At 42.4% G+C, this 27,778-nt stretch overlaps 2 protein-coding genes across 4 annotated transcripts in view; both read right to left on the bottom strand.

Moving 5' to 3' along the window:
• Positions 1-138: 138 nt before the first annotated feature.
• On the bottom strand, positions 139-7,616 carry LOC308311545 (gap junction gamma-1 protein-like). The gene is made up of 5 exons (XM_080758280.1): positions 7,331-7,616; positions 3,337-3,611; positions 2,381-2,609; positions 1,209-1,883; positions 139-331 (listed from the first exon to the last, which is right to left on the bottom strand). The coding sequence occupies exons 2-5, from the start codon at positions 3,574-3,576 to the stop codon at positions 318-320; spliced, it is 1,158 nt and encodes a 385-aa protein (XP_080614406.1). The 5' UTR covers positions 3,577-3,611; positions 7,331-7,616; the 3' UTR covers positions 139-317.
• A 6,046-nt stretch (positions 7,617-13,662) lies between these two features.
• Positions 13,663-27,778, bottom strand: part of stk11ip (serine/threonine kinase 11 interacting protein) — a 55,332-nt gene continuing 41,216 nt past the window's right edge. For all 3 annotated transcript variants that reach the window (XM_080758389.1, XM_080758390.1, XM_080758388.1), the window contains exons 25-28: positions 19,134-19,218; positions 17,358-17,440; positions 14,956-15,182; positions 13,663-14,010 (exon numbers count right to left, since the gene is read on the bottom strand). In XM_080758389.1, the coding sequence (XP_080614515.1) occupies positions 13,870-14,010; positions 14,956-15,182; positions 17,358-17,440; positions 19,134-19,218 (536 nt within the window). In that variant the 3' untranslated portion in view covers positions 13,663-13,869. The remainder of the gene's footprint in view (positions 14,011-14,955; positions 15,183-17,357; positions 17,441-19,133; positions 19,219-27,778) is intronic.

The following is a 27,778-nucleotide window of genomic DNA, read 5'->3' as shown; positions in this document are numbered from 1 at the left end:
GTAAACCAGAACGCAGCTACGGGCACTGTCAAGGTGTGGTTGTGGACCGGCAAGCTGAAACTCGAGACCCAAAGTATTTGGCAGAAGTTCAAGTTTAGAGTTGTGGCGTTGTGTACAAACGCAGCTCAGATTTGAGTCTTTTTTTCTTCTTTTAGATTGGCCCTTTAATACTGACAAGGCATATTTCTTTCATTCAAACAAAAAAGGACACACTTCAGTCGCTCTCAGTGGTCTGACTGCATTCCCATATGTGCTTCCCCCATATGTCCAGGGCCAGTAGAAATGACAAGACAGACCGTCTGAAGCAGGAGGCACGCTCAGGCATGTACTCCTAGGAAAGAAGAGGGAATCATTAGAAAACTGAAATGCCAAACTCAAATCCATGACCTCTACACGGTCTCCTGTACATCACAACACACCGTTTTACACAGAAGACAGGGTGGCTACACCAATTCAAACTCGTCACCTATTTTCAAAAATAGTAAATAGCAATGACCCGGTTATCAAATTGGTTCAGGAATGCGACAAAACACAAAAAAATCTAAATTAAAGACTGTGTAAAGACTGTAATCGATAGAAAATTGAAGTCTATTCTTTAATTTTTTTAACCATTCAATGCTCTTAATGTTTTGTACTGGAGTTCTCATTTGTTTCTTTGAAATGCTACTATATAATAGTCACTGTTGGGTGAAAACCTTGTATGTCTAACGGTTACTTTTCAGGAAATTAGAAAAGGACCAATGTAGTTATTTAGTCACAAGCTCTGGCAATGTTTCCATTTTATTTTATTTTATTAACCACATTTATTTCCCCCCAAAATAGACTAACCACAAGCTCACAATACATGCGAGCGATGCAGTGTAAAGCTTGTAGATTGTCTACTTTTGATGAAGGGCATTTACGATAATTCAACCGAGACAATATCCTATACAAATTAACTGGTTCAGTTAAAGACTGGTTAAATGAAAATAAAGAAAGATTAACTAAAACACGAGTGTGTTGAATGTATGTTGATAAATATACTGGATAGCTTTTTTTTATTATACTTTGTTGTATATAATCCAATTACTGCACACACACACACACACACACACACACACACACACACACACACACCCCTGATAACAAAATAAAATGGAAAATCACCTTTCACTAACAAAGGGCTCATATAGTCTTCAACATACATAATGATTTAATATTATGTGTACCTTTTTCGCTGGATTCTGCTAGTTTTTCCTGAGCGAAGTTGAGCCGGTTTTGATCAGCGGCGGCCTGTGCTGCGGCGTTGGCCTCAGGGCTGCTGCTGCGTGATGGGCACCCCTCCTCTATCTGGTAGGCCAGGTCCAGGTGCTGCTGGGCCATCTTCATGTGTCTCATCCTCTCCAGCTCCCTGGGCGGTGGGCTCGCCCTCCCGGAGTCCCCTAGAGACCCTCCTCCCTCCCGCAGCTTGCCGTGATCCTTCTTGACGATGGCGTGGTACCCTGGAGGGGCAGCGGCGAGCAGGCCCGGGCGCCGTGCGGACGGGGCGGGAGGTCGTGGGAGCGACCGGAGAGTGGCTGCGCGGCGGCGGAAGGTGTCACGAAGGCCCCCCACTCCCAGGTGGACCATCTCCAGGCAGGTCATCAGCAGACAGAGGAAGGACACCACATACATGATCAGCAGGAAGATAGTCTTCTCTGTGGGCCGCGAGATGAAACAGTCCACAGTGTGGGGGCAGGGGTCCCGCGTGCAGATGTACGAGGGCATCACCTCGAAGCCATAGAGGGTGTACTGGCCGAAGAGGAAGGCGATCTCGAAGGCGGCGCGCGAGATCAGTTGGCACACATAGACCTTCATCAGGCCGTCACGCTGGATACGACGCCGGCCGTCATGCTTCATGGCACCTTGAAGGACAGACACGTGATCAGAAAACGTCTGACCTGGATAATACCATGCAGTTTCACCTTTATGCTTACATGCAACCTGTGTGTGCATACGTTTGTAAATACATGTCAATGTACAAAACTGAACATTACCATATGGCAAATAGACAATCTACAACACCGTTACCCAAACAGTGGGTCAGGACCCATTTGTGGGTAATTTATGGAAGAAATTGAAATGAAAATGAAATTGAAAAAAGCCGATCTACAAGCTCACAACGCGCCAGGTGAGCTTATAGATCCGCCGTTTTCACTAGTTTGTGTCCCGGACGAATATCCAATTTCTGTTTTGGGTCATAGGCTGAAAAGTTTTGGAACCACTGATCTAAAACATTACAACGCAAGAACGCATGGTTTGCAACTTTAATTTTTTTTTTAAAGATTTGCTAGAAATGGGGACGGGTTAAACCAGCACAATCTGTACTAGACTTCTACGGAGTTGAGAAAGTTCATCTTACTTGGTGCAGGTGGCGCCTTCTCCTTCTCATGCTCGATCTCCTCAGCCATCATGGGATCGTCCTCAGCGAGGTCTGCATCCTCGTAGTCACGGTCCGGCCTGCTGTTCACGATGGGGATCCTCTTGCGCCCGCTGCGGTGGAGCGGCTTGTAGTCCACGTCCCCCATGCGGGCAATTTTGTGCATGGCAAACCCCAGATACATGATCGTTGGTGTGGTAATCATGATGACCTGGAGAAGACGCAATTCATAAATACATTTTAGTTATATACGAGTGAATCTTTATTTCTGTGTTTTAACCACTTATGCCCATTTATTTTTACCCGCAACGACAAAAATAGGGATGCCAAGGTTGACCAAAGCATAGTATTTTTAGATTCACTCTTCAATGAATGAAACTTGCATAATAAGCACAATTTATAAGAAAATATTTGATCTCAAGCCAAAATAAATGATTTGGTCACTTATCCCAAGCCATGTCTAAATAACCAATAAATTATAATATTGCATCTAGTGCTGAAAGTCATTTAAGGCAATGCATTACAACTGAAAGCATCTGTGTCACTTTAGATTTGTGCTTTTACATCTGATATTTTTGAACATATTAGAAAAATCTTGAAAGTATGAGAACTACCGATTTAGAAGTCTTAATGGGGAAAAAGGTGCTATGAATGTGTTTGGGCCAACGTACTAACAGTCCTACAGTCATGAGTCCGACACCCTAGCCAAAACCCAACCTTACAGGAAGCAAACAGGTTAATTTTAACCTGCCGCGCATGTCAGGAGCCACTGGTGAGTTTTAACCCGCAGCACAGGTTAGTAGTAGACAATGTTGTCAAACTAATGCCTGTCGGACTGTTAGTATGTCTAACAAACGTATGCACCACATATTCCTATAGGAACCATTCAAAGTCCTACAGAAACCAGCATGCCGTTTTATGCATACCAACCAGCTCACCTGAAACGCCCAGTATCTAACGTGGGACAGCGGGGCGAAGGCATCGTAGCACACATTCTCACATCCCGGTTGTTGCGTGTTGCAAGTGAACTTGCTCTGTTCATCATGGTAGATCGTCTCGCCTCCAACCGCGGTCAGCACAATGCGAAATATTAGTAGCATGGTGAGCCACACCTTGCCCACAAAGGTGGAGTGGTTGGAGATCTCATCCAATAAACGGGTAATGAAGCTCCAACTCATGTTGATGCCGAACAGATGGAAGTTCTAGACCAACTCTGGGAGGAGAGACAAGCACAAAGAGATGGTGGTGAGATCAAAGATCAGTGAGCACAGATTTTTACTGTTCCAACAACCAGACAAATCAATAGAGAACTGTCAGATAAACTCTTGGCCGTATATGCCTGAACTAACTCTCATGAATAAATACAAATGAACGTAATAAGAGGTTGGATCCATGGCAGTGCTTCAAAACTTTAGGACGGTCAGACAAAGGCCTGTACTAGTCAGAAATATAGTAAAAAGCCACACAAAAAAAGTTGGGACAGGTGATAATGACAAGTTTTGCTGAATTATTGGTGTGCATGCTTAACATGGGCCTTTGGGACACAATTCATATATATATACACACACACACACACACACCAAAAAAAAGGAGATCAAGAGCACTGGTGAAAAATCAATATTCTAACCATTTCTCATCAATCCAGACCTCAGCAGCTAGAGCCAACATCAAAGTTTAGCTGGCAAGTTGCAACTATATATGTGGGGTAAATGGTTTGGGTGGATGGAGTAAACTGGTGTAGTTAAGTTAATGGGGGCAATTCACATTTTCCCCTTCTTTGTTGTTGAGGGGGTAGCGGCACTCGAGTCTATAGTGCGTGATGACTCTGCTATCCAATCAACTGTAACCATTATGCCAAGAAGAAAAGAGCAATCTAGTAACTTCAGATCTGCAGTGTGTAAAATTGCATAATGATTAATCAAAACAGTTCAAGATAAAAAGGATAAGGAATCAACAGGTGGGTGAACGCTTAGTATCATAACAAAGAGGTAGGAGCACACACAATAGTGAGGAGGTGCTGACCTGTGGAGACAAAACTTTTAAAGGAAGGAGAGATCGTACAGCTCGTAGTCAAGATGCAAAAAACGTTTTGAACCTTTAGTATCAACATAACTGGTACAGTAACGGACTCAAAAATCTATTCATGACACTAGACTGCCGTTTTGCCATACAATTACCTACAGTTTGTTTAGGAAACTTAAGTGCGGTCACAGATCAAAGTGAGCGTAGAGACAATGATTAAGAGATAAAAGTTGTGCTGTTGACATCAAATCTGCTCATGCATACAGAATCGGGCAATATCACAAATAGGATAACCGGTTAGGTTATTAATAAATATGTTAATCATGTACGCATTTTACGAATGGTCCAAATATTACCAATGGTCCCAAAAATACTTATGGACCACAAATCTGTAAAAGCTAAAGCCAGCACAATGTCAGATTCAATTCTCGTTTTTTTCATGATCTCAGTTAAGTGGATTGTGGCAAAATGGCATACACTGACTATTTAAAAAGGCAAACTCTTATTACTTCACATCAAGGCACCATTTGCGAATATTACATACACCGAAAACAATGTTAATATACAAACTACAAAGCCATCAGAGTCCCCGATTGTCCCTTTACATGGCATGCAATTCCACATGCCCCAGTTCAAGCTGCGTTTGGTTTCTTCCCGAAAACAATCTGTGATCTGATATTCAAGCGTCTCCATTTCAAGCTGTTATTTTTTTAGGGCAAAGCCTGGTTGCGCAAAATATCATGGGAAGAAAAGGCAACAAAAAAGAATGCCATTGTCATAGTGAAAGGCATTATCAACTCATTGTTTAAAAAGAGGACTCAGGTGTGCTCCGATCCCCAAGTGCCACAAATAGATGGATCATATAATATCTAGGTTACATGATAATCGCAGTTATCAAATCACACAAATAGATAATGAGGCGACTTATTGTTGGGTTTAAAGTAGGGATGTCCGATACCTTAATTTCTGCCGATACCAAATACCGATACCAGTGTCGTGAACTCATGTTGTGTTTTAGCTAGCTATATATATATATATATATATATATATATATATATATATATATATATAGCCGTGTGGCCAGAAACATTATGAAGTCTGTGTGTTTGACAGGATTGCTGAATTCTTACAATGCCCATAATGCTTTAGTGCACTTCCCCTCCTTGTGGAGGAAAATGGCATCATGGGTCATGACTACAAAAAAAACACAAAAACCCCAGGAAAGTGTTTGTGTCCTAAACCTCTGGTTGCAAAAGGGGTAAGTGGCCCTTAAAGGCTTCACTTCCTAGGGGCTACACAATACACATGACTGCGCTCTGACCAAAGCATCCCACTTAAAATGCAAACTGAAATGCAACAGTACACATTTCAGGCAAGGATGAGCATTAAACCTGACTTCTAACATGCTAGATTTAGATATAGGCCAACAGACCAGCTCAGCTCTTAACGAACACCTTAACCTCTGAACTTGCCAATAGTCTTACAAACTTTAGCAGCAGTACCAAGTCAAATTCACACCCCACTGGCAGATACCCACTGTAAGAAGTTTCTTGTGGCCACACGTTTAGCTCTGGTTCATAGCCCTAATGACCGTTGCATGAAGGCATTAGAGCTATGGAGAGCTAGCCTACAGGTCCCACATAACTTCTTAGCCAATTGAGGATACTTGTGAACCACGGATGAATTCCTTCATGTGTACTGTGGTCTGACTTCAGTGTGTGCAGCTTGTGATTCAGATCAGCTGTCCTCTCTCCTGCAATCCTGCATGCAGTCTGGGGGGAATGATGCACAAAAGACAAGTAGTGCCTTCATGCTGTCCTCAAACCAACTGACAAAAGCCACGGTACGCACTGTTAAGCTTTCTTTCAACATGGGCCAACCAACAGACAATGACATTAATTAGACAATGCAAACTTGTCTCACAAACAAAGAGGGAGACTCCGGGAGGAGGGCGCACACAATGCGCATCCTGCTGACCTGACCAAAGACACGTACCTTTTTAAACAGTAGCCTGTGTGTGTTAAGTTTGCACTAGCATCTGGGTGCAAGCAAACACTCTTTCCACTTTGGAAACCTAACAAAAGTTTGCGTTAACGAGCTATTTGGCTTCTTAACGACTGGCCAGGCTGTGTGTGGAGGAGACTGGGGGGTTGAGGACAGAGCAAAGGAGAGTTAACATTCCACTCTTAACCAAAAGCAGAGAGCCGGATTTTTAGGGTTCAGGGAGCACTTTGAGGGCACATGATCATCTAGCCATCATGGTTCACATGACATGTTTCAGTGCTAATGATCATCATGCATCGTGCACTGCCCAAAAACATATAAACCACTAATGTCCACAGTCCACTGAAACGATGCTTAAATTTGTTCTGCATGATGGGACCTTCTGGCATACCCTTTCTAAAGTTCCAAACGCACGTGACGTTGCAGAGAGTAAACTGCCTGTATCATTAACGAAATTAGCAGATCTAAAAGCTCACAGCGCATCTCCACCGCGTTGCGAGCTTGTAGTTATCGTCTTATGTTTATCGATGAGCAACAGCCGTTTAAACCGTCGTACGACTAAGTATAATCATGTCATGTCGATTCAACTGGGGGGGGCGGGGGCGGTCGGGGTGATGAAATTCCTCGACAGAACGTCAAACAAATACAATTTTGGGGTTGAAAGTTGAAACACAAAATAAGCGTACAAAACACTAGACAAGGTTCTTTAAGTGATTAACTTGACAAACTATTAAGAGTTCTGAGTTCATATCACTTCAATAATGTGACAGGTAGGCTACGCACGTTGCAGCTCGAGCGCAGCGGACTAGTGTCTACTTGTTAAGCGTTCGTTCAGTAGTTTGAGTTTCAACAGAGTAAACTGTGATGGAAAAGCGCAATGTCTCCCAAACAACAAACAAAACTCACCTTGTTGTGTAAATGTCCGAAGATGCCGCGCAGCTGTTCAGGACACCAGGTTTGATTTAATTAGCACACTTGATGATGATGCTCACGTGCGCCTCATCACCAGCTAAACTGAACTCCCGTTTGATTCTCTCAAGAAGAATCGAACCCATCCATCCGTCCGGTGGTCTGCTGTGTGAACTGAAGAAGAAGACCCTTGTCGTTGTTGTGCGTGTCGGGGTCACAAACAACAAACAAAACAAGAGGCCGGCGGATTCGGAATCGGATCCTGGTTCCTGAATGAGTTCTGACTGACTGAGTAGTAGACAGTGATTCTTCTTGCCCAGTCCTACACCCCCTCTTTTCAAAGAGGGAGGAGGCTGGGAGGGGAGGAGGCGGGGAGGGGAGAGAGGAGGCCCCTGTCTGGCTGAAACCTGAGATCCACATGTTTGGCTACTGTTTTGTTGTCCCCTTGTAAGTCAATTAACAAGGCCTCCTATAATGTGACCTGAATGTGACACCGGCTTTGCAAGATGAAGTACTCACATTTGTTTCTTTAGATACAAGTAGTACCACAATGTAGAAATACAAAAGTGTTGGCATCAGGGGGTCATCAATATGTCCGTACAAAGACTTCTTGGCAATGGCATTAAAATGTTCTTATTTTGATCATAAGTCCCAGTTACTGAATGTCAACCAAAATGAACCCTCTCAGAGTTACAGACCTGTTATACTCAAGGCTAACGCTTTTGCATTTATGGTAATTACTTTCTGCTCATTTTATTAAAGTCTGTAGCAAAACAAAAAAAAAGACAAATGTGCGCCAGCATGACAATGTGGCATCAAAATCTATCATCTAATCACAGTCTACTTGCAGGTAGAAACAAGTTTTCAAAATCTGTCAAAATCTTTTCAAAATAGCAGATCTACATGCTCACAATTCATGATGCATCATGCAACAGATGTTGCATCATACAACATCATGATGCATCATGCAATCATGCATCATGCCTCTGATTTGTAGAAGTATAGGCTTTACAGACTGGTTGAAACATAGAGACAGGTAGCCTATGTGGTACTGTGCTAAGATGTTTTCAATAAGAAATATATGTTGTGCAGGATATATAGCCTGCAACTCTTCATGTGACCACCACGCTCTGACTTAAATTAAGGTGCGTTACCCGTTCAAATCATATCACATAAATAACGGTAATGGGGCGCACACACCAAGACTGTATTTCAATCATTTATTCTTGCATTTTGGACAGGAGGAGAATAAATTACTGAAATGCAGTCTTGGTGTGTGTGACCCATTACTGTTATTAATGGGATATATAGGCAAGTAATTATCAACCTTTTTTATTCCTTTATTTATTTCAAGGAATCCACATTCTATGCATTAAAGGGTTCCCAACCGTTTTATACTAAAGTACCACCTCAGAAAATATTTGGCTCTCCAAGTAGCAAGTACCATGATGTTAAAATACAGGAGCGCATACCTGCCCTTTTGTTCCATTCCTAAGCCAAATTAGCCAATAATGCTGCTGCTCTGACAAAACTAATCTAATCACTAATCAGCACAACTGATGATATTTCTAATGTGATTAATCCGTTCTCAAATCTTCTATTAAGGCTAGGTATGCTGTCATGCTCATTTCAGCACACCTGGATAGCCAACCAATTGCTTGGTCAGAAGAACTACCTGTAGTAAAAATAGTAAAAAGAAATTATTCCACTTTTGTCTTTTCTCCTCTGTGTACCACCAGAGGGGGGCTCAAGTACAGTACTACCAGTGGTTGGGAACCAGGCTCGGAGTGATTAGACCATTAGACCGGAGTGATTAGACCATTAGACCGGAGTGATTAGACCATTAGACCGGAGTGATTACTAGACCATTGATCACAGATGAATGAAATAGTTTTCACTACAGTGATCATCTGTCTCTCCAAACTCCTCGGGAGGAAGAGGAGTCTTCTCTCCTCAGAAGCATCATCAATAGAGGGTATGCGTGTGACATCATCATCATACCCGGAAGTTATGCGGGAATGCCTACTGAGTGACAAAAAAACTACTTTCTGGCCTTGACAGCCCATACATTCAAACAGAAAAGTCCTATTTGATTGAATTACAAAAAAACAACATTAAATTCACTTTGTCACTCACTTTGCCACTCGATTTGCCACTTGATCTGCCATTGACTTTATGCGTGCGCATATTCATGCTCTTGAATGATTCACACATTGAGCCATATGGGTTTAATCAGACAATGCATGTCCTACAGAGTCTGACATAAGTGACATTTGAATTCTCACACCTGGCATTTGCATTTACACCTTGTGTTCCTTCCTATGAATTTAATTTGAACGACCGCAATGGAGACTTTCTTGGGTTTTACATCCTTTGAGAGTGCGTAAGCAGAGTAAACATGAACCCTAGTAGTCAACAAACAACTGGATATAGTCACACAGAGTACAGAGAACGTGCCTTAGTGAAACTAGGATACCAGGTAAACACCAAACCTACATCTGTCCAAACAGGATCTAAATAACATTCTTAACATTAGTGGGCAAGAAGAAAAAACAAACCTAAATAAACATGAACAAGTAACCAACGTAGTATGACAAGAAGATGATGTGATTTGGTCCGATGTGGTCTGTCATTTAGTTCAGAATTCCTTTACTTAGTCTAGTCTCTATACTGTACCATACTGTAGGTGTAATGTTAACATTGAAACTATGACCATAATAGCCATTATACATTCTGTAGTTGTATTTACTTTGTGTAATAATGAAGATTACAAATCAATCGTAGAACTGGGCATCCCAGGACCACATAAGTAGTAAGAACCAATGATACGTTACTTTAAAGAAAAAATATATAAAATCTTGAAACAAAAGCTGTTAAGTTTATAGAAGGCTAAATTACATAATTCGTGGTTCAATATATTAGCAACCAAACATACACAGAAGCAACCCTCCCCCTTCCAGGTGCTTATGCACCTGAACATTTTCTTTCTAAGATAACACTGTAAAGGAGCAACATTAATTACTGAAGCTTTTAGATGAATTGACATATCTATTCCAACCAAGGATTCATTGCACGTCTCCTACGTACAACAGATGTCTTGCTATCATTCACAGTACAGCTGTAGCCGTGTAGACACTGACGCCTTATCAGCACATCCAAAAACAAAGTCGACAGGGAACTGTGGGAAACTCAGATATCTCAAAGCCAGGACCCAATGGCCAGGTAGCACTGCAGAGTGATTTCCTTGACCCCTGCCTACTTATTTTCAACCCTTCATCCAAATAGCCAGCCCATGAACCCAATCACCTTCATTATTTTATGTCCCACCCAGACTTCCCACAGTCCTGGCAGTTTCTTCATACATTCAAATCCACTGATGGAAATAGTGTGTTCAATAAAATGTGTTGCAATTCTTTATCTGAAACGAGTTATAGGCAACACCTGTTAAATTAGCTAGTGTGTACAATGTGTGTAACTCACTGTGTCTAACACATTCCTTGCTTTTTTATACCCACCACACCGCCAATCTAAACTGGCAGACCACTTCTGCCAACATATAATATATACCACATGTGGTTTCGTACAGTAGTTCAGTCTACCAGTGCCCAGCATTTATCAAGGCCTTAATGGGCAGATAAAACTGTGAAATGATTTAAGAGGGAGGGCAGAGAACATGAAAGCAGATTGCATTAGGAACCGCCAGTTGTTAGCAGCCATGTTGTACCAGTACGTAGGCCTAAGCCAATACTGCAACACGTCTCTGAAACCAGGGCTGTGTCGGACATGTGGGTGCAATTGTGAAACAGGTTCTTGCATGGGCATGTGCACGGCACATGTTCAGCACCGACGCTTGAAGAAATATTTACACAATCACATTAGTTAACATCCTTTTCCAATAACCCCAGTCTCGATACAGCCACAGATCAAATTAAAGAGGTTGAGTTACTTGTAATTGATGCTTACTTTATCCCCCAGTTTACACCTTCAAAATAAACCATTGATTGAGAACATGAGTTTTCATGGTACAGTCAGCCATGCTATTGGCAACATCAATAAGTAGTTGATGTGATGAATTATGGCAGCCAGCTTGGGCTGCTTCCTAAAGGGAATAGGCTGTATTTGAGTCTATATGACACCTAGATGGGAGGTGTTATCAGGTTGGACTTGGACTTTTGCTTTCCTCGTACCTTATACCTGTGGATTATACCAGTATATATATATATATATATATATAGCAGCATAACATTTTTGTAAGTTTTTCTGAAAACTTAGGTCAGGATTTAGAAGGCGTTTTTAGAATCGTCCTCAGTCCTAACTGGGTTATACCAGTACTAGCAACGACTTCCTGTGTGTTGCTTTCAGGGGGCGTAGTTATGAGACTGTGTGTAGCATTTGAAGATAGATCGTGGAATAGTTAACTTAAATGGCATAACGGATTACTTACTCGGTTTGGATTCTGGGACTGACTAAAATGAAGATTACCTGCTCTCAACACTAAGCCTAATCACTGATGTCTGGTAATAGCCAGGATATCTGCAAAATAAATAAACAAACACAAAACACAGCACATGACAGAATACAATTTAATTAATTAAATTAATTATACATCAGATTGTTTTATTCATTTGTAGAAAAAGGTAGAAAAAAACCCTCTTTTTGCTTGATCTACAGTCTACACACTGTATTACGAAAACAAACACCGTTAACAAATAATTTAAGCGACACGTACACACTGTTTCTTCTATTTGGATTTTTAACATAACCTGTTTGCTGAGCTCGGGTGCTTCTGTATGGTAGCACAGGCAGCATTAGCAGAGCACACCACAAATAAGCAGCGCACGGTTACAAACATTTAAATGTTACACACGGTTACACAAATCAATTGCATTTCTGACATTAAAACATTGTACACCTTAAGATCCAGTGTTTCATTTAACTCTGAAGTACAGAGTTAAAAAAAAACACCTCTGGATTTTCCTGTGTAAACAATTGTTATCTGTGACAAAAATGTCCTGCTGTTCTGAATTTTATGAGAACAAACAAAAGAAAGAAAGACAAACTGTCAGAAAGCTTAAACCACAAGCTGGTATGATTCCTATGCATTAGCAGTTGCTTATGGTATATTTTCCCTTCTAAACCTTGAACCCTAAATAACAGTCAGACAATATATAATTTTTTAATACTTTTCCAGATGTTTCGTGCACATCTTCCCCTCTCAGTAAATTCCCCAAATTGTCATCAAACAGATTTTCCAGACGTTTCCAGACCCCCTCCCCTCATAGGAAACCCTATGAGTCCAGTGTGGCTACCAGGAGTTTGTGTAGCTTTGCCCTTCTGGTATCCTGTTTCATATACATATAATCACAATCACACTGTACACAATTGCAGGGGTTCTCAACGTTTTTGGCAAGGGGACCCCCGGAAATGCTTTGGCCATGTCTCGCGCCCCCCGCCCCCTCCCCACCCCCAATACAAATTGACCACTACAATAACCTTAATAATAGAGAAAATACATAAATAAACAAATAAATACTGAAACCAGATATAATCATTAAGGAAAGTTTATGCATGTACTATGTAAACTCTTAATTTCCATTTCCAGCAATTCAGTTGCAACCCCCCCCCCCCCCCCCCCCCCCTTTTTTTTTTTAATCTGGAGACCCCCCCAAAAACACTTTGGTGACCCCTGCGCTATTGTACCATAAGACACTGGCTCTCAACGGGTTAATTTGGATCCCTGCTGTGCCTCGGACTGATCAGTGCTACAGTATAAGATTGGATGGAAAATATGTGTGTTAAAAGGAAACCTGGACGGATGGCGACTGAACTCCATGTGTGTTAAAAGAAAACCTGGACGGATGAACTCCTAAGCTTGTGTTGAGCGTGTGATGTCACAGCTCACTGCACCCCCAAGGCTGGCGGGGCCACAGTCTGCAAAGCCGAAAATAGCAAATCTACAAGCTCACAGTGTGGCATAGCACGACACGTTGTGAACTTGTAGATCGGCAATTTCCTGCATCTCTACACTGTCATACGACACGCAAGTCAAACTTAATGGCCGGAATGGACCAAACGTACGCACACACACATACGTAGACGCACGCACTCACATACTGTACGTAGACGCACGCACTCACATACGTACACGCACATGCACGCACTCGCATACGTACATGGCCGCACACAGCCCCCCACACAGCCACACACACACACACACACACGCTTCATTCTAGGTTGAGGCTCCAGTATCACATAAATATGCATTTACATTTTCCAGAACGTGGTTGCAGTTGAGGGGCAAACTAAGGCAAAGTCACACTCCTTTTCTCCGTCGGATATGAAAGTTTATGTGCTTGTCCACCCTGTGGGGCGAGTGCAATAAGAGTAGTTGGCATAAAAGCAAAAGACAAATGTGGACAATAAAAATAACGTAACCAGGGCGTGCGATGAAAAATATAAAAAATAGAAGCCCACATCTTTCACTGTGCTGCCGAGTCTACTGACGCACAAGAACACGCGTCATTTCCGGTGCCTCGTCATGTTGTGGTGTCTTGCATGCTCGTGGTGAGCTTGACGCCGAACATGGCTTCCCAGCGCGCCCTCACCCAGTCCAGCAGACCCAGGGTCATCTCGCCGCCCTCCGAGCGCACGCACCACACCTTCTCCTGCTTCACAATCTGCCGGGGCCAAGCAAGACACGATACGGACGCAAAGGAAAGGTCATTAACCGAGGGCGCCAGGTAGAGATTTTGCCTAAATTGTACATTTTCACATGGGGTCCGAATTCGATCTAAGAACTGTGTCAGAAATAGGGCTCCGCCGCTACGCTCATGCTGGAATCCTGAATCTAGCAGCAATATTTTTTTTACAATTTCTTAATCGGAACCCTATTTTAAAAATAACTACCGGTACTGTGTAAACGATCCTCTGATCGATGTACAGTTGTATACTGCCTATCTTTGCTTCTACAGTTTATTTAGTAATAGTTACCGTACATTACAGCTAATTAACTTTAGCAATGGTTTATTCATGTATTCATCATGATCTACTAAAGGCACTCACTTGTCCTTGAGGTTATTCACTTTCTACATGTTTAAATTGTTCTTTTTAACTGGTAATATACTTTTGTTTATTTTGTTTGCACAATCTGCAGAGCATCTCACTGCACATACGTTACTAATATGGGCTGGATACAAAAAACTAGTGCCAAAAAGCCTGGCACTAGGTTAGTCACAAGCTCTTGATAGTATTTTTCATTGGTTACATATTTATAAACCCCACAGACAGACTTAACCACTTTCAACATGGCCTATTTTGGGCATATCGACAAAATATTTCCAAAACAGTCCAGATCTACAACTCACTTTTGCGCGTCAATGTCATACAACAAAGTATAAACTAGGGGATTAATTGATTTTAAAAAACCATAAATGGAGCTATCTTGGGCGTGCCTTACCTTTATCCCTAAACGTCAAAATAGTAAAAAAATTCAAATAAGTTTAGGGATAAAGGGCGCATGATGTAGAACATCGAGATAAATATGGTGATACAAGCTTTCTGCCAAACAGTGACGATATGTAAATGCTTCCTGATTCGTAGCCAATCACAGAGCTTGGACTGACCTCATCATAGAGCTTGATGTCCATTCGGCACGGGTCCGAGGACCACAGGTGGACGGAGCTAACGCAGCTGATTGGCTGGCTCTCCAGAACGATGAACCCTCCGGTGCCGGGTTCTCCGTCCTCATTGGCTAAGACACTGGGCAAGCTCTTACTCCATTGGTGATCTTCGCTGAGCAGGTAAAGGGTTTCCTGGGTTACCAGCAGTGTCACAGGAGACCAGATGTCCTCTGAAATGAACAAGAACAATACATGAACAAACAATCAAATGCAATCAAATCACAAAGGGCAACCTAGAGCTGTGTATAGCAGTGATTCTAAACCTTTTTAATTTCAAGGACCCCCATATGCATTGGGCCATGAATCCCCATTTAGTTTATAGTTTCTATTGTGTGGTGTTGTTTTATTGTATCGTTTTGTTTATTGCTGTAATGATTTTATTGTTGTTTATACCACCATTTGCCTCTAAGCTGATTTGATTCAGGGTGAGACATCATGGTGTACTGCATTTTATATTGCCACAGTAAAGCACTTTGTAACCATCCATTACAAGGAGTTTAAGTATCTAGGGGTCTTGTTCGAGTGAGGGGAGGACAGAGGAGAAGATCAGCCGGAGAATAGGAGCAGCAGTGGCGGTATTGCAGTCGCTGTACCACACTGTTGTGACGAAAAGAGAGCTGAGCCAGAAGGCAAAGCTCTCCGTCTACGGTGGATACAATACAAGCGGCCGAAATTAGTTTTCTTAGACGGGTGGCTGGCATCTCCCTCAGAGATAAGGTGAGAAGTTCAGTCACAGGAGAGAGACTCGGAACTAGATCCGTTGCTTCTTATAAATAAAGTGTATTATTAATATTATCAACACTATGAATTCCTCAGTATTAAATGAACTCTGCGAATGTACAAAAACTACCAATGGGGTCATTTGGTTCATAACTATCAATTATTTAACTGGGGACCACCTAAAACCCCCTCAATGACCACTGGGCGTCCCCGGACCCCACATTGCGATAAGTACAGTAGTTGAGCCATGTCACCCACTTGACCCTTAATTGACCAACACATTGCACCATATGTCAGATTAGTTAGATTCATATATGAAGATTGATGGGCTCAAGTTGTGATTTGACGAGGATACAGTGTTTTGAGCCATGGCAGACAATGACATACATATGAATACATACTGTATAGTAGTGTATTGTAAACACAGTTACAATTTACACATTACAATTTCCGCAGCTTACCTTAAAATGGATGGCTAACATAACAGAATGATTCATTCCAGTCTTTGGCTGACAGATTTTCAACCCCCCCCCACCCCAAAATATTTTAGAATCGCATTCTTCAGATGGTTTGGTTAACAACACTTAAATAGGCTCTTTCTCAAATTCCCCAAAAATGAAAACTAAGCCACTGACAGAAGTCATCACCCATCCCCATTCAACAGCCATTAAACTCAATGGCTTGTACGATAACGTGTCATTGTCTCAACGTTTAACAGGGAACATTGATTAGACTATTTAGGTGTTTTTTGGCCACGTCTCCAGTCGCTTTCCTCAGACTTTGCGAGAACAGATCTGACATCTCAACACGTTTAAGTGGAGCTCGGGAAGAGGGCAGGTTAGCGCATGCAACAATCACAGCACTTGAAATTCCGTGAACCTCTACAGCTGTGTGGCCCGCAGCTATGTTTTTGTCTGTGCAAAGCACAAACAGGCAGATAAGCGTCCTTCGGCACCAGCGCGCACAGGGGGAGAAAAAATAAAGAGAAAAAAGAAAGCACACGCACGCATACCCATATCATGAGCAGTCCTTGTCATAGCATACATAGCCACACAAAATGAAATCCACGCAAAAAAATGTGAGCAGATCAACAACCGTTGTTGATCTGCTCCGCGCTGCATTGTGAGCTTGTAGATCGGCTATTTTATTTTATTTTATGGCTTTCGGCTTTATTTTGTATTTTTTATGGAGGGACAGACCAAGTCCATTTTTGAATATTGAGGCTGACAGGAAATGGGGAGAGAGATGGGGGGGAAGACTTGCAGTAAAGGCCGTCAGGAACCCGCGGCACACTGCCAGACTGGATTACCAGCCAAGGTGCCTGGACCATTGAGCCATGGCCCAGGCCATAGATCGGCTATTTTGACCAATTCTTAAACATTTGTTTTCTAATTTGTGGAATTTCTGTTTTTAATGTAATGATGAAAATGTTTGATTATATTTTGGGAATGCTTTTTGAAAATGTTTTGAAATAATAGTAAATAAGTGAAAAACAAAATGTAGAGAAAAATAAAGAGGCCCATAAAATCGTGTCCACGACCCACTAACGCGTCCCGACCCACTGTTGGGGAAACAACAGTGTGCAGTATGCACGTGCATGGCGTATGGAGCCCCGCCCCGCTCACCTTGCAGGAGGAAGGACAGGAGATAGAAGAACTGGAGCTGGCCCTCTTCCATGTCAGTGTGTGCGTCTTCACACACCAGAGGCCTGCAGTAGCACACACGGAAATCACAACACATATACTGAATATACACTTATATATTGGCATTTGACTTTAATCCGCCATTATGCACCTGTCAAAATGTAACCACTTTCCCTATTTTGTCCATGTCATTATAGGCAATTTGTGGGGTTTTTTTCCTCAAAAACGTCGATCTACAAGCACACAACATGTTGCTACAGTATGTGACATGTTGTGAGCTTGTAGATCAGCATATTTTTTTTTTAATTAAGCACAATAAAATGCCTTTTTTTAATATTTGTTATCAGCATTGGACCCAAAGATCTGCCATCGTCCGGGCTCTGTCAGTTGTATTATCATTTATTTATGTCTCAGTGAAGTGGTTGTCTTTTCCTCCCATCAGCATGTGGGTAAAATGATGACTTTATTATTCGATATGGAACCGATCATAATAAATAATACTTTATGGTGGTTTTTGTTAACACATTGTTGAGTTTTGAGCTGCTGGGCTGTGTTGTGGTCTGCGTGAGGGCTTTAAGAGGGGTGACCGCTGACATGATCACACATCACATGATTTGTCATGTTGTCATCGGGAGTGCTCTGTGGTCTCTTCCAGCAGCACAACTATTGTATTAACCACAGCCCCGTAAGCCCCATTCAAGATTCAATTATTACTTTTTACATACAGTACATGTACATACACGCAAATATTTTGTTTTGGCTCCTTTACTAGGCCTATAATTTACACATTTTAGGGCATGACCACTTGTGCATTTGTGTTGTTCATGTTTTTTGAGGGCACAAAGGCCAAATGCCACGGCAGCAAGTTCATCAATAATTTAAAACAATGATAATAATTTTAACTTTGGTGTCTGAATTGACAGAAAAGAGGCAGAGGAGTGGGCTGGGCACGGCCAGTGCATTAAGGCCACGTTATCCTTAGGCCTAGGGCATATACTTTTAGAAGGGCATAATGGCAAACTGAGGGGGAAAAGCAGAAAAATGTACAAGGAAAATATTACAATAGGAGCAATCGTACACCATGTCTGTCAAGTTTGTCAAAGATGTCAAGACTTTAATACTTTGTTGTATGACAAACAGCAACGTTAGCTTATCTACAAGGTATCAATGCATCACAGCTTGTAGATCTGCAATTTTCTCTATTTCTGACAATTTTCGCCTAATGGCATGCCCAAAATAGGGTTGCCAGGATGAAAGTGGTTAAGAGGTTAAGAGGAATGCATATATAAAGACATTAGCTTAACAAATTGAACCACATCATAAAGGTGTTTGTGGCACAATAATTAGGGTCTAAACTTGATACGGGGGCAGTTCATGCTACAGCCCCTAGTCAGCCCAGCAGACAAGTATTCTCTCTGCATCTTTCAATATCAAAATGGATCAGACTCAAGGTATCTGGTACCATTTCCCTTTCTTTTACTATCTCCACTGATCAATTCTCTCATGTACCACTTACACGTAGAGCACTCTTGTTTCACCACAGTGCGAAAATGAAAAATGACATGGCAATGGTATGGCATGTGCTAGTCTGAAGGAGATTTGACAGTTTTGATATGCAATTATTGCTTTACATGAAGTGGTTGTACTGACAAAGGCGTTGCTGCCGGATGGCGGGGCATTTCTGACTGATGCCACTGTAGGGCGTTCTGAGTTTTGACATGAGTGAGTTTTGGGGCCATGTGAGCGTAGCCTACGTACCACAGATGGTGCTGGGGGCTGAGCCTTGTGGTGGAGATGGACTTGAGCTTGCTGTCAGACTTTGTGGCCAGCTCTCGCACGACTCCTGTGGAAGGGAAAGAGGGGGAAAGAGAAAGGGCCTCATGTTTAAATGCAGCGTGACAGTAATGCTATAGAAACTAGGTGAGAGGGGTGGGGGCTGCACGAGACAAAACGAACAAAGTAAACTAAATGGGTCCTTCATTGAAAACTACAGTGCAAGAGAAACTCAGACATGCAGTACAGGACATTAGCTTCAGCACTTAAACCTGCTACTTGGTCTACTCTCTTTCCTCCGCCGAAAATAGCGAATCTACAAGCTCACATAGCACGTCGTTGTGAGTTTGTAAATCAGCTGTTTTTTTCTTTCGAATGTTCCCCACAGGATAGGGATGCTAGGGATCAAGTGGTTAAGAGAATATAAACCAAGAGGTATATATATATATATATAAAACAAAAGAGTAATAGTAAGAGTGTCAGAGTATATAAAAAATGAGGCGATAGCAGGCGGATTCAGAGATGAGAGAATGGGAGTGACTCTGAGAGTCTATTAAACATAGATACATGGCACACAGGTAGCTGAGAGAAATGTCACACACCAGAGTATAAAAGAAAGAGTCCTGTGCACAAAAGAGATACTAAAATGTGAGACCCATTTAGTCTGTTACAGTGGCGGGAACAAGAAATCTGAGAGGTCTCTGATTTCGACCCTATAGAATCAGGGGGTGTGGGAAACTGCAGGGAAGACAATTGCGCTGGGTCACGGCAACATCTCCACGGTGTGGCGTGTCATTTACTGCGACAACAATAGAGGACGCCGCAGCGGATATATAGCACTCACACAGAGCACTTTCAAAAGTCAAGTGTGTATAGGTGAACTTGAAAGTGAGAAAAGGGGGCTTTAAGGGACGCAGCGGAGTGGTGACAGCAAACGGGAGACCAGTGGCGAATAATGCGATTAGAGAAACCCAAACGCACCCCACCCTCCAGCCCACCCTCACAAAACCAGAGTCATCATTGGGAAAGGCGGAGGCGAGGGGAGGTGAAACGGGCCTTACCTTTGATCAACACAGTATCGCTTTACAAATCAGTGCCCAGGTCCACGTGAATTTAACCTTTACAAAAACACTTGTTTTCATGTGAAATGTGTACGTGCACGTGCGTGTGTGCATGCGTGCGTGCGTGTGTGGATGCGCGTCTGTGTTGCGTTAGTAGATTGATTGCATGATAACAGGCATTTCTCTTTGGAATGAGCTGCCTCTGTGTGTCAGGCAGTATGCATCTAAACTATGCTATAAAAATACTGTTAAGCAATAAGATACAGGCTAGTGATGCACTTTAGATTAGAATTTTTATGGTTTGAGATTTGTTAGGGATTTTTGGTGGTTTTTATTTTGTACGTGCTGCGTGCTGTGTAAAGTATTGGTGCTATTACTTACTTATTTTAAGTGTTTTACTAGGCTTTATGTGTTTACATGTATTTATTTTAACAAAAATCTAATCAAATGATAAAAAATAAAATCAATAAATAAGACAAGATAAAGCAATCCAAGATCTCTCAAGGTGTACTATTGACATGAATTTATATTTTATTTTAACACGCTGACTGTCACAGACCAGCAGAATAATTTTACTGAAAGTCTGCTAGAAACATCTGTCCATTTCAACAAATTTAAAGAACAACCTGACTTGCAGTTGTTTCCAGAGCAGCTGACATCTCCTGTTAAACCTGCCAACCTGCCTGCGTTTCTTCGACTATGCATGCACCTCTTGGTACCACAGCACCTCAAATGCCCTTAAAACAAGGCTCCAGACTTCCCAAAACAAACTGGTCAGGCTTCTACAGTGTCTTGGTGTCAATGGGTCTGGTCCACAAGGTTCGCTACAATGAAGTCCACACCCACAACACCAGAGGGAGTTCAACAAGCCATGTGCAACCCAGATTCTTCACAAATAAGGGACCATTTCGCTAGTATGGTGTCGTCCACTCACAGTTAACAGTTTTTTGTATTGAGTTGTGCTTGAAATGTACTGTGATTCTGCAAACTTAATAAGTACTGTGGCTGACTCCAGAGCAGCCGAAAACATCTACCGGTACTGTTTAAAGAACAACCTGCCTGTGGCTGACTCCAGAGCAGCCGAAAACATCTACTGTTTAAAGAACAACCTGCCTGTGGCTGACTCCAGAGCAGCCAACTACAGCTCCTGAGGTCTCCTCGTGGGGCCCCCATGAACATTTAGGCCTGCTGTTCTTAATCAGACCTGTACTGGAGCACTGTTTTATATGCATGGCGGAAAATTCATACCAGCCACCAACCAAGCTATAAGCTGAGGGTCAATTTAACTGGGAGACTGGGAGGAGGCTTATCTACGATGCCAGCTGCCCATGCAGGCAGGCAACCGGCAATTCAGAGAAAAACAAGACAAGACTTTTTATTTGTGAAATAGTGAAAGTCATTGTTGTTGGTTCCGTTAGGACATATTAGTGTTCTGTTTATTTGTCTACACCAGTGAGACAGGTCCAGGTTTGCTACAGACAGCCACACAGTATTATTGCAATATATTCGGCTACATAAAAAGTTATCGTTTTCTATTTTATTTACTATCAGAACTCATTTCCAAATACAGAGGCAAATTCTATACCGGGTATATAATGTTTAGTATACCCTGAAATATACATTTTAACCACTTTCAACTTAGTAGCTATTTTGGTCTAAAATTGGAATCGCGGTTAGAGGGTTAGGGTTAGCTTGTAGATCCGCTATTCTTCTCACTATGAATACGGGTGTGCCTTGAGATTTTCACATGCCAATTGGTGTGCCAGGGGCACAAAAAGTTTGAAAACCCCTGGCCTGGTAGATAGATAGTGACTTAGGCATCCAAGATGGCAATAGAGCAAATTTAGCAAAGACTATGGGCCAAGTATGTCATGACCTAAATACTAGTGTAGGTAATGGCTATCCCTGACCGGTGTGCTGCTAGGTGTGTCGCCAGTGTGTACAGTCTGCTTCCTCATGTTTCAATCGCAAACTGTCCGGCTCCCACGCCAGACAGACACCAATGCCACGGTGTATTTTCACAAGACATGAGCCGGACTCTCATTTGTCTGAGGGGAAATCAAACACCTTGGCAGAGGAGAGAGAGTGTGTGTGTGTGTGTGTGTGTGTGTGTGTGTGTGTGTGTGTGGGGGGGGGTGGTCGAGGTGCAAAGGATGGTGTGTTTTCCATCAAAAGGTTTGGCTTCAGTTCAGAGATGCTGTTAATGTGGGCACCTTAAAACTCATTCGCCTGCAACACTGTAACACTCCAGTGCCGGTGCGATGAAGTAAACAGGAGAAAAACGTCAGCTGGCTTATGCTGTCCACGGGAGCGGAGTTTTTAGAATCCTAATATCTCAGATTCTTCTTCCAGGCTGCGTTTTTGATCAAAACGAGCTTGATTTGCGGCTCATTTCCATAAACGATATGATCGGCGGTTACAAAATGTATGTTTTGGGTGAATTAAATAACATTCGTGGGGCCTGTTACATAGTGAATATTCACTTCCCGTTTCTCCATTTTCGAGAGTTTGTATTAGCTGGTAGGCGAGTTTCTGAACTGTCCACAGCCGACCTATGAGACACAGACAAACATAGTGCCATATTATAATGAGCATTAGTGAGGACCAATTAGGTTGAAAATAACCTACACAGGATACCATTGATATGGTTGACTGTACGCCATTTTCTTTTCAGATGTTTTCCTTGAGCTTTCTATCATCTTATTATATAGTATGCAATGTCACTGAGCAGTATGGGTGGGAGGGTTAAGGGATTTCTTTATCTTTTGTCTTTATTTTTTCTTTCATTTTGTTTCATAAAAAAAAGTATTTCATATTATAATGTTTGTAATAATTTCTGTTAAAATAAAATCTGTTCAATAAAAACATATTTGACCAAAAAAAAGAAAATAACCTACAAACAGTGCTTCAAATCCCATCCCAGAATCAGAGGAAAGCCAAACCCCTGGTCTGTCAGTCTACTCTACGGTCAACTCTGACAACATCAATGGCTTATCTCTGGGATCATCAGAATTGAGCCCAAAGGTGATAACATGTTGTTCTGTCTAAACCCCAGGCTTTGAAAGGTCTGTACAAAGCACATGGCCTGGCAAAACATGTCACCTTTTAAACCACTCGATGGTCCACTAAGAAACACAGACTCTAATTGGCACTTAACTTTGACCAACTCTGTCATAAATTAACAAAATTGTTGCTCAACATTTTGTTTTCATCTGTGGCCTACAACGTGAGGCCATCTTTGTCTATACGTACATTATTCACAAAGAATAGTAAGTCATATTCTACGGCAGCTTTTTGGAGCCGCGAGCTGATTTTTCCCAGGGACCATGTTCTTTCACATTTAAATGTATTCAGATTTGGACAGTTCGAGGAGGGGCGCTAAACTCCCCCAAAAAACCCACATCCTTCCCTCTGAGTGGGCTAGGGAACCTCTCTGATGCCATAATGAGAGAGGTTGGCCCTTCGTTAGTCCAACTGTGGTTTTGAACTGGGTCCTGATGACAGAGGCCAGTTTGGAAGGTGGAGCGGGGGGGATAATATATAGTTGTGTTAATGGTCCACTCATAGATATCCTTTTCAACCCCCGGTAACATTCGGTTCATTCGGTTTCTCGCTAAATAGCTGGCCTTTCTCGTGATGGATGGAGAGGCTACCGGGAAGCGTAGGGTTTAACCACATGAACCCTAGTAGTGTCCATATTCTGGGCATGACGTATTGGGCAAACATTTGGCAATAGTAGGCAAACGTTCGGTGAAAATAGCAGATCTACAATCTGTACAATCTACAAGATCAACCAGCTTGATCCAGATCAACCCGGCTATCTTTGGTGAAGAGATTGGTGTATAGGGAAACAAGAAGGGCACTAAGTACAGATCCCCGGGGGACCGCCAGGCTGTCAAAGTAGTATATTGTTTCTGTCAGATGGAACACTTTACTTTTATATCCAAAACCATTACTTTTCAGGAAATGAAAAAGATAACCTGCGTTCCAATACATCCAATGTAGTTGTTAATACTTTTCATAGGTTCAATAAAACCCAGGGACACAAGCAACAACTTTTATATAGCAGATCTACAAGCTCACAGCGCGTCAATGTGAGACGTTGTAGCTTGGATAATTTTGCTAATTGCACGACGGGAGTTGGGGCGTCATTAAGTTACGATAGACAAGGTTTCTGCCCGACAGCAACGATAAGGGGTTACAATGTGGCGAGTGTCTGCCAACTTGCCAAGGATTCACATCAAGGTACTGACGGGGGCACTGAGGACATGTCTGTTTACTGCAGGTCTTCTCCTCTGCCAACTGGAAGGTCTAGCGACGTTTAATCACAACTACATAACATGGAAACAGATTGATTTCTCAGGCTTCTTTCGCATGGCGCCGGTGCTCAAACAGAAAAGGAGCTATTTTGGGATTACAGCGTAGGACAAATCCAACTGGAAGGCTGCAGCAAACCACTATTAGCATTAGCCCAGAGGCTCTCTGTGGTCCCGCCGAGAGCAAGCTGGGGCTGCTGTCGGTTATGGAGAATAAAAAGGTAAAGAATGGGCTGTTTTATGGATCCAGACAGGAAAGAGACCTTTCAGGGGAAAGGGAGGGAGAGAGACACACAGTAGAGAATTAACATGAGGGAGAGAGACAGAGACAGACAGAGTGAGGAAGAGAGAGAGACACACAGTAGAGAATTAACGTGAGGGAGAGAGAGAGACAGACAGAGTGAGGGAGAGAGAGAGACAGAGAGAAAGAGCAGGGGTTAAACTAAAGTGAATAAGCGACAGAGCGTGAGAGATTGAGAGCAACAGAGAGAGAGAGATTGAGAGAGAGAGAGGATGAGAAAGATGAGGGACTAAGGGAGAGAGACAGAACTTTTTGGAACCTTTTTGCAGGAACAGTGTGGTCGAATTTTTGCAAATCTTTTCAAATATCACTGCAAAGGAATTATTGTGAACTTTTATAGGAGAGACTGAATAAAAGCTCCCACTGTTACAATAAAGCAGAATATGGTGGTGAATGGTGAATTCACAGGGTTTGAATGACACTACTCTAAAATAAAAAACAATACAAATAAAATGCACAGCTGACGAATGGATGAAACGGTCGCAGATAGTACAATCTCCATAGCAGCCTTATAATACTATTAAGTTCTATTGCAGGCGTTGTTCCACCACAATGCAGCAATCTTGCACATCATGCACTTCCAAAATTAACTTGTTAGATTGTGGTTGAATGCCGGGAGGAGAGAGACACTCTGTCAGAGTTTAACCACATTGTGGGGAATATTAGCCAAACATATCTACAAGCTCACAACTCGTCACAATGTGACGAGTTGTGTTGTGTTGTGAGCTTGCAGATCCGCAATATTTTTGGAGAAGATATTGGGTGTAGACGGAAAGAAGTGGCCCAAGTACAGTGCCAACTAAGGCCCAGTTTGCTAAGTCTAGAGGGTTTAAGTGGTTAAGTGTCAACGGTAAAGCAGGGCTCTGAATTATTTCCATGTCAAAAAATGGCTCTCTCTGTACTCCAGACCTTGCATTCTTGACTAGAAATCAGTGTGTTGAAAGTCATGTAAGTCAGTACTCCATAGCTCTATCTAGATTACTATTCACAACGGCAGAGAGACAGGAAACTGGGATGTTCTCTCCTGGTCCTCTCTGGCAGACAGACAGGCTGGTCGAAGCAGGGCTACGACCATGTGAGAGAGCCTCAGGCTACAGGAGAAGCCGCACGGATTTGCGAGTCTGCAAAACGCATGCAGCCATGACCGAAGAATGTGCACACATACTGTATGACGGGAGCACAGCTCCCAGATATGTTGTGTCAGTGTGTCAATCTATACGCTCGCAATGCATTGTGAGGCGTTGTGGGCTCGTAGATTGGCTGTGGGTGCCCAGCACATTCGCACGACAAGGTATACATCAGGCTTTAGGTTAGACAGCACTTTGGTCAGCTTCTGTTGTTTTAAATGTGCTGCCTGGCTATAAATAAGGTTTGAATTGACTTGATTTGTGTCTGGTGAGGCCATTGTGCATTGCTGTTAACGTGGGTCATGAAAGGTGAGAGTTTCTGCATGTGTGCGTGTGTGTGCTGTGGTGGAGTAGGCCGGTTGTTTCCCTGAGTTCCCCGAGTATAATGAACATGCCGTGCTAAAACGTGTGCAGTAGTGCACCCAGAGATCTCTTCATCACTCGTAACACGCCACCACCCTTAAGTTGCTCCGAGCAGTTTGGGTTTGGCTGCATCGTGCCCCATATGCCCCGGGACACAACACAGGAACCGGTGCGCCAGGTTGCGAGAGGCCCATCACGTTTCTGAACTCTGGGAATGACGCTAACAGGGAATCAGGGATGCTATCTTTTCTCTGTGTTATTATGCCGTGCATAGTCTCGCGTAGCCAAACAACTATTCCACAATCTCCGAATGCTATATAGAGTCTGGAACTACACCTCCTGAATGTTATAGAGTCTGGAACTACACCTCCTGAATGTTATAGAGTCTGGAACTACACCTACTGAATGTTATAGAGTATGGAACTACACCTCCTGAATGTTATAAAGTCTGGAACTACAACTCCTGAATGCAATATAGTCTGGAACTACACCTCCTGAATGTTATAGAGTCTGGAACTACACCTCCTGAATGTTATAGAGTCTGGAACTACACCTACTGAATGTTATAGAGTATGGAACTACACCTCCTGAATGTTATAGAGTCTGGAACTACACCTCCTGAATGCAATATAGAGTCTGGAACTACACCTACTGAATGTTATAGAGTCTGGAACTACACCTACTGAATGTTATAGAGTCTGGAACTACACCTCCTGAATGTTATAGAGTCTGGAACTACACCTACTGAATGTTATAGAGTATGGAACTACACCTCCTGAATGTTATAAAGTCTGGAACTACACCTCCTGAATGCAATATAGTCTGGAACTACACCTCCTGAATGCAATATAGAGTCTGAAACTACACCTCCTGAATGTTTATCTATAGAGTCTGGAACTACACCTCCCGAGTAAGGAAACTGGCATTTCCATTCACAGAAATATATTTAAAAATATCTTTACATTTTTTTTTTTTTTTTTCCATTTCGGCTATTAGATTATTTCTATTTATATTAGGATAAATATGAGCGACTAAGGACGAAACGGAAGTGGGGAGGAGGCTTCACTTCTGCTTTATCGCATGCTCAGAGTCATGATCAGAGCTTCCTTTGCCCTAGACTGTTGACGGAAGTATTTGAACATTGTGAAACAGTCTGGCAACGCGAGACTACACGTTAGCGGGAGACAGTATGACATTTCCCACTGGGTGAAATGCATTTCTTTTTTATTTCTTGCATTGGACACACATTTGTGTATCAACACACAATGGCCTTTTCTCCCATTTGTTAAAAAAAAAAAAATTAACCCATTAAAACTGGAAAAACCATTTTCGATTTTTGTGTTGGCGATTAAAAAATAGCAGATATCATTGAATTTGTTTCAAAAAATAATTAAAAACCAAATGTAGGAAACTAAAACTAAGGGGACCCATAACAATGTTTCCACAACCCACAAATGGGGCT

The sequence above is a fragment of the Protomyctophum bolini genome (genome assembly GCF_963924005.1).
Source record: "Protomyctophum bolini genome assembly, chromosome: 24".
In the NCBI taxonomy this organism is placed as follows: Eukaryota; Metazoa; Chordata; class Actinopteri; order Myctophiformes; family Myctophidae; genus Protomyctophum; species Protomyctophum bolini.
This window is presented reverse-complemented; position numbering and strand designations above follow the sequence as displayed.

Bases quoted from the DNA above. Each gene is read 5' to 3' on its own strand.
- LOC308311545 (XM_080758280.1), bottom strand. From the start codon at position 3,576: ATGAGTTGGAGCTTCATTACCCGTTTATTGGATGAGATCTCCAACCAC. The intron at 2,610-3,336 runs GTGAGCTGGTTG...CGTCTTCTCCAG, and splicing joins TTAGATACTGGGCGTTTCAG to GTCATCATGATTACCACACC. The intron at 1,884-2,380 runs GTAAGATGAACT...CTGTCCTTCAAG, and splicing joins GAAGGCGCCACCTGCACCAA to GTGCCATGAAGCATGACGGC.